Source organism: Amia ocellicauda, chromosome 12 (genome assembly GCF_036373705.1).
Source record: "Amia ocellicauda isolate fAmiCal2 chromosome 12, fAmiCal2.hap1, whole genome shotgun sequence".
Classification (NCBI taxonomy): domain Eukaryota; kingdom Metazoa; phylum Chordata; class Actinopteri; order Amiiformes; family Amiidae; genus Amia; species Amia ocellicauda.
Genome location: NC_089861.1, coordinates 21,708,044 through 21,720,583, shown reverse-complemented (window position 1 = coordinate 21,720,583; position 12,540 = coordinate 21,708,044). Strand labels below are relative to the sequence as shown.

Genomic DNA, 12,540 nt, shown 5'->3' with positions numbered 1-12,540 from the left:
CTGAATGTGTGCCGGTATCGGGAGCCAGTGGAGGGAGCGGAGCAGTGGAGTAGCGTGTGCGAATCGTGGCAGAGAGAATACCAGACGAGCCGCAGAGCTCTGGATGAGCTGGAGCAGCGTGTAGTAGTAGCAGGCAGGCCGGTGAGGAGGGAGTTGCAGTAGTCCAGGCGGGAGAGGACCAGTGACTGAACGAGCAGCTGAGTCGAGTAGTTGGTGAGGAAGGGACAGATTCGGCGTATGTTGCTCAGGAAGAATCTGCAGGTGCGTGTCAATGTGGTGATGTGCTGGGTGTAGGAGAGCGCAGGATCGAGGGTGACTGCTAGGGTCTTAGCGGAAGAAGAGGGAGAGAGTGTCGTAGTTTCCAAGGGGATTGAGATGGAGAGGTCAGCAGAAGGTGAGGAAGGGGGTGGCTATGTAATGGATAAACTCACAGCTGCAACAAGTTTAGGAACAGGAGAAAACAGTCGAAAAGGGGGAGGGAGAAATTATGGTGGGAAAGCTTTTATTTTTTGTGTTGGCACAGACGGGCGGCAGATTTACTGGTCAGCAGGAGATGCCAATTTAAGGCACAGATCAGTCCTGTGGAGAGACCCGTGGATAAGAGCTTTCTGTCTCAGAGAGGAGATTCAGGGGGCATCACTGACATCTGGTCTTGTCCTATGGTCCAGTGCAGTCGAGTTTGAGTGTCACACTGCAGTGGCTGCTGGGAGAAAAAGCCTATTACCAGCGCAAATCTACTGTCAGGCCACTAAGCAGTTTCCTGAATAAATTGCGGTAGTCAGTTGGCGGTCTGGCTGTTGTTTTCTCTGAGTGAAGGGGGTCGTTAGCCTTAAGCTGGTTCAGTCACCAGTCTGAGGTCTTCACACAACACAGGGTCAAAGCTGGGATATCCACAATTGTGTTCTGTGTTCACTTTTCCCACTGCAATGATACAGACAGCCCGGGGCCGTTTTATAGCATAGATATGTCTCAACACCTACACCCTGTGCGGCCAAAGTATCAGGGCAACACACATCCAATAAACATCAATTTTTTATATATCTCACTGACGCTCTAGTCTTGGTACCACATTCACTAAGATGTTGATACCCCTCCCCCGCACACACACTCTTTCAATCGCTACATTTTGCAAAGACTAGTTCGTTATTGATCAATTAAGCAATTCCAATCCCTTTGTTCAACTATTCAGGTGTTTGTTCCCAACGATCCCTGCAGGCCTGGATCGAACAGCACCAGCAAACAATACACCACCTGCATCGCTGTATCGGAGCTGAACGTTTCCAAGTTTCCACGCCTTTCTAAATTGAATGTGTTAAAGACTGACCTTGAAGAGAAGCAGGGCTGCTCGGGGCCAGGGTGAGAGATTCCTGCTGTAGTTAACACAGCGATCAGTCTTAATGACAGCTGCAATGCCGTTGATGGACTGTACCACTCTCTTCCTCCCACGGCAAACCCTCGAGCACAACAAGGCAGAATTAGCTGGCCATGTGCCAGGGACCCCAGATGTGCCCGACCCCTCCCGGGCCCCAGTCGTTCTTTAATCTGCCCACTGGGACTTGTTATGTCACCACAATAGGGCCCATCCCCACAGTTTGATCTACTGACTCCCCCGATTGGTTTATTTCTCTGCGTCTCCAAATTGAGTTAACAGCCGTCGTCATGAAAGCTGTGTTGGCAGCCTGAAGTAGAAGCCGCCACAGGACTCTGCGGCTAAGAGCAGGAACACTGCGGCTAAGAGCAGCTTCACTTAAACAGCCGCCCTGTTATCGAGTTTCGAGATTCTCGTTCCCTTCATTACCTGAACGCCAGAAAAATAAAACCTGTTAAACACAAGCAAACAAAAATCGGAGGTGGCACTCTGTTTCATCCAACGCGACTCACGCTAATTACTCTCTCAGACTAATAGCTCTGGGTTGGGAGTGCATGGCTGTCATTGCTGAGGGTGTTAATCAGAAAGCACTTGTGAACATACAAATCAGGGCTTTATTATTGAAGACAACAGGCCTAGCAGCTCTTGGACGGCTGGTGTGCTAGTGATCTAAAGCGCCAGTCAGCCTCTGACAATAGAACAATATAATACCTCGGTAGCTTCCCTCTCTGTTTTCGAGTCCCCTGGCATTAGCACCACAACAGTTAAATGTGTTTCAGTGCAGCTTGTGGAAGTCAAAGAAGAGAGATCTTGTGTCTTATTATGCGCCATACAGCATCTGTACATTGCCCTTTTGGATTCCCTAGATGCCACTTAAACTGTGCTTTAAACTGTTTTTATTGTGTGTTGTTGTGTTTTTGTATCCTTCAATTGTGGCTTGCAGGGCAGGGGATAGCCAGCTAAATGGCTTTTTTCTCTCCGAGGATGCTGTTTGGAGTTTGCCCCAGGTCAGTGCAGGCGTGTGGTGTCTCGAAGGGCAACTGGAGCGCAAAATCATTGATTTGTTTGGTTTGTTTTAAAAGCTGAGCCTCCATGGGTCCACGACCGAACTGTGCAGATCTTGAGACACAGAGACGTCTCCTCGCAAGCTTTTGTCATGGTCTCCTCGCAGGACGGGGAGTCCCACCTACACAAGGAAATGCACACACACAGCGACAGACACATAAGCACTTATGCACAAACCCGTACAGACAACAGACACACACGCACATGCACACACTTACACACACATGCAGATCTGCAGTCTCAGAGCCCTGTCTCTCAATTCCATGGAACATATGGACAGTGGCTTGGACAGTAAGAGACACACACACACACAAACACACCATCCAGGCTACTAGCAGTGTGAGCAGTGCTCTGGGCTCTGTAGTGGAGGTTTGTGGGTTTAATGCCAGGTGGAGGACACTGCTGCTGTACCCTTGAGCTACACTGTACCTAGATTGCCCCAGTACAAACCCAGCTGTAGAAAATGGTAACTGTATGGAAAAATTATGTTTTAAAGTGTAACAATTGTAAGTCGCTCTGGAAAAGGGTGTTTGCTAAGAGATATCATAATTAATTAATCACTAGTTTACACCTAAGACTGAAAAGATCAAATAATCCTGCCTAATTGTACTACCCTGCCATGCATTCAACCTTACAAGACACACCAGGTGTCCCTCAGTCCTGTCCAGTCAAACCACCACCTCTTTCTAAATGCATGAGATAGCTCAGCACCACAGCCGTGTTGGAGGAGGGATTATTGTAGGTAGTGTGTAGGTAGTGTGTGTGTGTGTATGTGACGCGCAGTTTAAGAGCCTAAAGCACAGCGCAGTTATCTGGGGTAAGTCTGCCTCTATCTTGCTCCGAGCCTGTTGCCGGCAATGCGCCGAGTCATATAAATGATAACTACAGCAGTAATAGCAGAATATACCCCGAGCCGCAATTCTTCTTAGTATCTGATAAGCTGTCTACAGAATGTATATCATTCAATCACCCGGGGATAATCCCAGACTGGGGCACTGAGGGAACGGCCGCTTGCCACAGCTCTGTCACCCCTGCCCTGAAGAGAGGGGAGAGAGAGAGGAAATAGAGAGGAGCGAGGGAATAGAGTGGGGAAATAGAGAGGAGAGAGGGGAGAGAGAGAGGAGAAAGAGGAGAGAGAGAGAGAGAGGAAATAGAAAGGGGAGAGAGAGAGATGAAAGAAAGTGCAGAGAAGAGGTGAGACTGGGGTGCCCATTCCTATGCCCGGATCCAGCAGGTTTTAATAGGTCCTCCCTAAAATGATCAATGTATGAAGTCTTAGACACATTGAACTCTGATCAGTTTTGCAGTCTCTGCCATTTAGAGAACTTTTGAAACAAACTCCTGCATGTCCTTCAGACCCTCAAGGACCAGAGAGCTATTTACTGAATGGTTGACTTCATTGATTAAAAACTAGCCCATGATTAGAAACTGTGGATTTAGGGGGTGAGGTATAAAACTGGACTCTGCCGGACCAGGACTGGACACAACATTAGTTTGTTTTGCCCTCATTGTGTAGGGCTTCAACCAGGATGGATTCTGTTCCCAATTGATCTAGCTACTTCTCTCTTAATTGGTGCATCCAATTCCATGAACAAACATGTAAAACAGTATACTATAGCTTTTAAAATAGTTACTAATTGGGGATAAATATTCCAGTATAGAAAATCTGTCTGTCTGGGCTGTAAAGACGACCCCGTACTCAGTGACATGCGTCTGTTACAGATTTCCCTTCAGTATGAATGAAGCCCCCCCGTCTCGTGACAATCATCATCGTGCTCTTGCTATGAGTCACCGACTGAGAGAGCCCCCGATGCTCATTTTCTTCCCGCTTTCCTCTGAAAGGAACATCATATATTTTTTTTTTGTCTCCCCTTTTTTCCCTTCTTCCCTTTAAATAGATAATATATCATTTTCACAGCTCAGTGCACTCAGGCGTGTTACACTGACGGACGCTCTCCAATTCAATTTTGGAGCCCCCCCCAGCCTTCCCAGCCAGTCTGCCTGTCAGTGATTAAAACACTGTCTCTAGTGTCCTGCGACAGAGTGAAGGAAAGAGAGAGGGCGAGAGAGGAGCGGAAGAAGTGTGTGGGGGGGGGTTGGTACAGCGTGAGTGAGAGTGAATATAACTCAATCAGACAAAAACTATGATTGCAGCTCAATTGATGAGCGCGCTCAGACGAGATCAGAGAGCACCCTGTACAGGATCCACTCAGAGACAGAGCTGCACCTGATAAACAGTCTGACACGGAGGCCTGAGCAGCAATGCACAGAATGGCAATTGATTTCAATTTCTAAATTAGTAGTAGTAGTAGTAGTAGTAGTAGTAGTAGTAGTAGTAGTAACAGCGGCAGCAATTATTTGGTCTGTTATCTTAAGGGGCCATTATCTGTATTTATTTGCATAATAGGGTTAAAAATATTCCTACGTGGATGACTCCGGGCTTGATTGGGATGGAAGTGATCTGAACAGATGGAAAAGGCAGAGACCTCTCTGGTAAAATCAAACAAGAGGAACGTTTTATTTCCAACTGTCTTTGCAAATGCTAATTTCCTTCACGCAGAACAATTCAACTCGTTTCAACTGCGCAACAAGAATCCTCTACACACGTCTGCATCTCTACTTATATAACTAGCCTGAGGAACCTCCCCAGCTTCATATTATGCTCCTAGTTCACTGGGATTTCTCAGAAGTGCATTCTTTACAAATGCTGCAGTGATTTAAAGCCACCTAAAAGGATGCACAAAATAAATATGCAATATATCACAACATCATGGAGCACTGCAATATCTACAAAAACACAATGGGGTGCAAGGAGGCTATGATGCTGGGCAAAATACATTATGGGCCATTTGAAATTGTGTAAATTTGAAATGAAAAATAGCAAGGCACATGGACACATTTATGGCGTTATTGTAAAAATCTAATCTTAAACTTAAACTTTCATAAAGTGAGGACACTGTACAATTCTGTTACTTTTCACTGAATTCTTAGCAAGTAGGAAGCTTTTTATTATTGCTAATTTATGAATGGTATCTATTAAGATTTATGTTTACAGATACGATGGCGTTTATTAGCAATATCTGCTAGGAGAACACAAAGACATCTATTGGGAAATAAATGCAATGCCTAGATCTTAATCCAAATCTTAAGCCTCTAAAATACAGCTGGGATAATAATAATGATAATAACCCAATAATAATGATCTGATCTGTGAACTGACAACTGATGACAAAAAAATCTGTAAGTTAATATAGTTATTCACTGATCATTAACACTGTAAAAGAATGCTTCATCTTTTATTTTATTAATCTCTATACTTTATCAAAGCTGCCTTACAAGGGCTTTGAAATGTGTGGGAAAAAGAAAAAAAGCATTATCTATAACTCTGCACTGAGTGGCCTCATTATTAGGTACACTGACTTCATAGCGAGTTGCTCCCCCTTTTGCCTTCAGACCAGCCTGATCTCATGGGTGGCATGAACTCAACAAGGTGTTGAAAGCGTGCCACAGGAATGCTGTCGACTCCAATGCTTCACTTAGATGCTGCATCTTGGCTTGAGGTTGATCTCTACTCCCAATAGCTCGTTCCACCTCATCCCACTGATGCTCAATTGGGTTGAGAACTGGTGTCTGAGGAGGCCACTGCAGTGAGATTAATTCACTGTCATGTTCCCAGAACCAATCCTGGACAATCCTAGCCTTGTGGCATGGAGCATTGTCCTGCAAAAGAACTCATGAAGGGATGACCACGCTCGGCTACGATATTCAACTATCCTGTGGCATTTAAATGTTGATCTACTCATATCAAGGGATCAAATCTGTGCCATGAAAACAGACCCCACACCATCACACTGCCACCGCCAGACTGCATTGTTGACAACTGGCAGGACGGATCCCTGGATTTTTTTTTTTACCATATCCTGGTCCTTCCATCAGCGTGAAATGGCAGGAACCAATATTCATCAGACCAGACGATGTTTTTCCAATCCTCCATTGCCCAATGTTTATGTTCCTTGACCCAGGGACCCCTTTGCCGCCTAGATAGAGGACCCCCTCCTATCAAAGGGGGGGGGGGTGACGATAAAAACATGTGAGAGCGGGGGAGGGGAGGGGGCTTTGACGATAAAAACGTGTGAGAGCGGGGGAGGGGGGGGTTGCGTGATGGTAAAAACGTGTGAGAGCGGGGGAGGGGGGCGTTGCGTGATGGTAAAAACGTGTGAGAGCGGGGGCAGGAGTGACAGTAAAAACGTGTGAGAGCAGGGGGGGCGACGGCAACAACATGTGAGAGCAGGGGGTTGACGGTTTCAGACCACATTTAAAAACAATGCGGGGGGTGCGGTTTGGCTGACTAGCCCATCTGTTACTCTGCACAAGTCACGTGAGCCTCCGTCTTCCTCTTTCATCAATGATCCATTTCTGACCACAGCACCGCCGTTGGTTGGATGTATTTTCGGTGGTGGACCATTCTTGAAACACCCGTGACACTGTCATGCGTGAAAACCCCAGCAGGGTTGCTATTTCTGACATACTCATACCAGTGCATCTGGCACCTACCATGCCCCGTTCAAAGTCACTTTCCTCTGAATCGCACAAACACAATCCCTGGGTGCCCACCTACCTGCTTTAAATAGCACATGATGCTGTCACGGACTACGCAGTCTCTCTCATGGAAAGGGGAGGTGTACCTAATAAAGTGGCCACTCAGTGTATGTATACCTCTCACAATGATGATCTATAGATATACAGCCTCTCAGCACTGACCACCAGCCCACACTGCCTCCGTCCCTCTCTGTCTCTCAGCCCCTCAGCTCCAACCCCAGCTGTCAAGACTGTCCTACCCCTGATCCGCTGTCCACTGGTGCTTCAGACAGCGTCTCCTGTGTCTGCTGTGCCACATCACAGCTAGGGGGGAGGGGGGGATTGGCTTGCCAGTGGAAATCAAAAGTGCCAGTTTGGGTGCCAGCTCTGGGCATCTGCAGCACTAACACCCAAGTGCCCAGTAAGGGGATGAGCGTGGTAGTGGCAAGACCGGCAGCTGGAATTCATGGTACCAACAAGAGCCAGAGTCTGACCTGGACTTGGGGAGCAGTTTGAGGCAGCAGGGGGTGCACTGGCTGGTACACGAGCAAGGACAGCACGGTTAATCCCCATGTACAAAGTCCCCGAGCAGGGAAAATGTGCTGGAACATTCCCATTGTCAGTTTTCGGCAGAGAACAGCATCACAAAATGTTGGCTTCTATCCAGACAACGAACCACGAAATATGTATTTCGGGGGAAAACACATTGTAAGACTGAACAGCACACGTGCAAACTGGTCTTCAAAGCAGCTCAGTTCTGCTGCTGCAGTGGTTTGTGAAACACAATCGGTAAAGATCTCTTCACTGGCTTGTCATGCAAGCAGGGAGAAGTGTTTTTTATTATTATGGAAACCATTATATTGTCTGTGAGATTCATCAGACATCTGTATCGACAGGAATGTCTCTATTCACTTATTAGTATTAAGCTGATGTGCAGTTTGATTGTTATATTGTAATATTGTTATATTGATTGTTATATTGTTGTACAGTGTTCTGGAGCTCATATTTTAATGATTAAGCATTAAAGGTCCAAGGTCTCTACCCCCCCCCCCCTCTCTCTCTCCCTCCAATCTCTCTCTCCCTCCTTCTCTCTCCCCCCATCGCTCATTAAGTCTATGCAATATGTCTGCCTAGAGTAGAGTACTGAGTGCTTATGTATTTTATGACATTTTTTTCTTACTGTTTGGTAGACCTTTAAAGCTTTAGGGATTTGTCAATCAGGCTGACTATCCTTTACTCTCCATAAAAAAGAAATTACCTTCGATTTTGTAACAGCACAGGAAGCCATTGGTGGGCTTGTTTGTTTGTTGTGCAGACGCAAGCATTTATGTGCTGAGCGCCCCTGACACGAGATGAATCGCAGCCTATGATTTAGCTCCGCAAATCCCCAGGCGGAGGCTGTTTGTAATTAATCACAGCGCATTAATAAATTAACACGTTGAGAATCTCAGCGTGAAGCGAGTGAGGCGCATGAAATATATATATGTCTCCTTGCTTTCCTTACTTCAGATAATGACTGTTTTAAAAGCCCCCGGATGTGCGGTCCGTGCGTCTCTGTTTTTAATCCCCTTAAGGATTGCAGGAGCTTTTTCAGGTTTGGGAGAATCTGGGCATCAGATTTATTTTTTAGCTATATTCCTGATGCTACAAAATATGAGATCTAGGTGTTTTCTTGTGGTCTTATTACTCAGTATGTCTATTTATTATCTACATGTATATACATTCACCTAAAGGATTATTAGGAACACCTGTTTTATTTCTCATTAATGCAATTATCTAACCAACCAATCACATGGCAGTGGCTTCAATGCATTTAGGGGTGTGGTCCTGGTCAAGACAATCTCCTGAACTCCAAACTGAATGTCTGAATGGGAAAGAAAGGTGATTTAAGCAATTTGTGAAGCCACAACACGTACAACCTTGAGGCGGATGGGCTACAACAGCAGAAGACCCCACCGGGTACCACTCATCTCCACTACAAATAGGAAAAAGAGGCTACAATTTGCACAAGCTCACCAAAATTGGACAGTTGAAGACTGGAAAAATGTTGCCTGGTCTGATGAGTCTCGATTTCTGTTGAGACATTCAGATGGTAGAGTCAGAATTTGGCGTAAACAGAATGAGAACATGGATCCATCATGCCTTGTTACCACTGTGCAGGCTGGTGGTGGTGGTGTAATGGTGTGGGGGATGTTTTCTTGGCACACTTTAGGCCCCTTAGTGCCAATTGGGCATCGTTTAAATGCCATGGCCTACCTGAGCATTGTTTCTGACCATGTCCATCCCTTTATGACCACCATGTACCCATCCTCTGATGGCTACTTCCAGCAGGATAATGCACCATGTCACAAAGGTCGAATCATTTCAAATTGGTTTCTTGAACATGACAATGAGTTCACTGCACTAAACTGGCCCCCACAGTCACCAGATCTCAACCCAATAGAGCATCTTTGGGATGTGGTGGAACGGGAGCTTCGTGCCCTGGATGTGCATCCCACAAATCTCCATCAACTGCAAGATGCTATCCTATCAATATGGGCCAACATTTCTAAAGAATGCTTTCAGCACCTTGTTGAATCAATGCCACGTAGAATTAAGGCAGATCTGAATGCGAAAGGGGGTCAAACACAGTATTAGTATGGTGTTCCTAATAATCCTTTAGGTGAGTGTATATATATGATCTATCTCTATCTATCTCAATATCTATCTATCTACAATTAATTACAAGAACAGTAGAGACTGGAGTAGCAACTAAACTCATTTAGATCCTCTGAAATTAGGTGAAAACACTAGATATGCCATAATAAACTGAATTTACTCATATCCACACACTGTGATGCGACCCTGCTAGACCACCTGACTTGTAGAAGGACCTCCACCCATTGAGGGCAAACCTATGGCCTGTAGTTTGACCGGTACTAATCCCTCTCCCGCATCTCTCTGACAGAACACCGATGACCTGCTGGTCGCGTCGGCGGAGTGCCCCAGCGACGACGAGGACCTAGAAGAGTGTGAGCCAGGAACGGGTGAGTCCATTCGTGTGGTTCTGTCTACCTTTGTAAGGCCAGGCCCCCCCCGGATACCCTGAGACACGGCACCCAAGTCCCCGCCCACCAGCCCGGTCCCCCTTCCGTCTGGCCCATGTGTGTGTTTCCTCAACCTCCTCTTCTGCGCACAGCAACAATTGGCCAGCCTCCGACCACACTCCTACCCGAGCTACACCCTTTCAGGGAGCCGGCCCCTGCCTCCTGGTCCTGTGTCCGTTCTGTGGGTCAACTCCGCTGTCCCGAGTCAAGCCGTCTCTCTTCTAATGGTTCATCGCTTCCAGACACCTCTGAAAACCGTACAGTGCCACCAACCTGTGCTCTATAACATTCAGTCCGTTCAGTCGTTTATATAAATAAAGTCACAAGATACCTACATCTGCACCAGAGTTTAAGGGAACAGATTTTCAGTGTGTTTTTACACACACACACACATTGTTATACAGTTGTGCAGTCCAAGGTTTCCATATGGTGTTTACAGTTCTCTATGGATTGAATCATTGTTCCTCAGACTCACTTTGAGCTACACGTGTATGTAAAGAGAGAGAGCGAGACAGAGATGGGGACAGTTAATGCACAGTGTCCACAGTGTATAAAAGACCTGAAGAATTAAATACCTTAATTCAGATATTAAGATAATGTTGACTCAATGTGTGCCACACTTTGAAACCCAATTAAAACTGAAAGGGGAAAACTAGGGGGCGACATTATTAAAGGTGTTGTATACAATTGACACAGGTATTTGTCTCACTGAAAACAAGAGGATCTCAGGTACAGATGGAAAATATAGTCTTAAGTGCCTGTAACAGATTCCTCCAGGGATCTCATGAATCTTATCGTAAAGCACATAAGCATGGCACAAATGGATACATTTACTTTTCCCATATGCAAGAGGTGACAAAGTCATATTGAAACACATTACAAACCAGGGTACAATCTGGTAGTGTGATGCAACTGGTATATTACACAGCAACTCTGGAAAAAAAACATAAAAAAACATTGGGATGTTCTATTTTAATTGAACCCAGGTGATCACAAATGCAAGTTCTGGTTTAGACCTAAGAAAACACAGATCTGAATATAAATACCTTCTGGTGTTGGTTTGTTTTAATTGGTCTTAAGTGATCAGAACTTGTATATCGGGAGTGCTGCTGTTAAATGTAATCATACAATCTCGCACCAAAACTGCACAGCTGTAAGTAGGTGAAAGATCCTCGTAGGTGGGACCGATTGTATCTCCTTATTAAGCCCCAGTGTCAAGCAGTGTGACTTTCAATAACATGCGATGCGCATTTTGTGGTTTAAATTTCAGGTTTCTCAATTATCACTTAGGTGCCAGAAGCCCGTGCAAGTTTGTTTGCGAAGATGCACACGGGTTCAGATAACAATGAAGCTGGCCAAGTCAATGCCTGTTTAGATAAGCTTAGCAGTCCACTGCGGCACAGATTGTGTGTAATTAACAACACGCTGTGACAGGTGTTTAGCTTTCCCACAATATCATTAAGGGCCGCCAATTATGTTAGACAATATGTAGCCTTTTTGAAAATGAGAGCAGCCATTTGCATACTCCTGCTGCTTCTCAGCTTTTTCTTTTAATTGTCGGCGGACATCACAGCCTAGGAAATTGGGCCTGTTTGTCCCCCTTCGCTTTTGTCGTATTTTTGCTTTGCAGATGCCATCCAAAGAACGGCTGTAACTTTCTGCAAAGGCATACAACATAGTCTGAATATCAAGAATCAGGAATTCAATACAAAAGAAAGGAACGACTGATGGTCTATGCTATTGATTGCATTAATAAACCACCTGTAGGATGTAAAATCATACGGATTTCAATCAATGTCGCAACTGAATGGATGGAACAGCATGATGTTTTAGTCTGCCCACTTCACATTGCAAACAGACAACTAAGGCCTTATCCATACTACAAAACCAGTCTTGAAAACCGTACTCTACACTGTCTGGTTATAATTTACAGCTATATATATTAGGTGATATTACGTATATTAGGTGATTTACTAAATATCTAAATGGGTATTACAACGTCCACACATCTGATAATACGGACTAAGTGATACGACCTGATTTAGGATCAAACTGTAGACCACCTCTGAGGTAGTTTTCAGTCCGGGAAGAAGGGATACAAAACCTTATTCGGCACTTTTAGGTCAGTTGAAAAGGAATTAACCCGGCTTAAATGCAGTGCAGTCGGGGCCTAAGGCAAGACGGCGTTTTCTCTGCAAACAATGTTAATCTCTTTGGATTTCTGCGATTTACATTCAACCTCTGAGATACACGTCTGTTTCAGAATCTGGCACTGACAGAAGTCAAAATAAGCTTTGAAAAAGGGGATGCTTAAAAAACACTCAAAACACCCCACACAAAACTTTGTTGTTTTTGGCCATTTCCCATTTTAGTTCCCATCTTCTCTTGTATTCCGCCAAGTTCACACCCACATGGGGGTTTTGAAATCACAGACTCAGATCT

The 12,540-nt window shown here is 45.3% G+C and overlaps 1 protein-coding gene across 1 annotated transcript in view; it reads left to right on the top strand.

Moving 5' to 3' along the window:
• Positions 1-12,540, top strand: part of nrxn2b (neurexin 2b) — a 496,668-nt gene that overhangs the window by 474,958 nt on the left and 9,170 nt on the right. Inside the window, exon 18 of the mRNA XM_066718736.1 lies at positions 9,960-10,038. Coding sequence (XP_066574833.1) covers positions 9,960-10,038 — 79 coding nt within the window. The remainder of the gene's footprint in view (positions 1-9,959; positions 10,039-12,540) is intronic.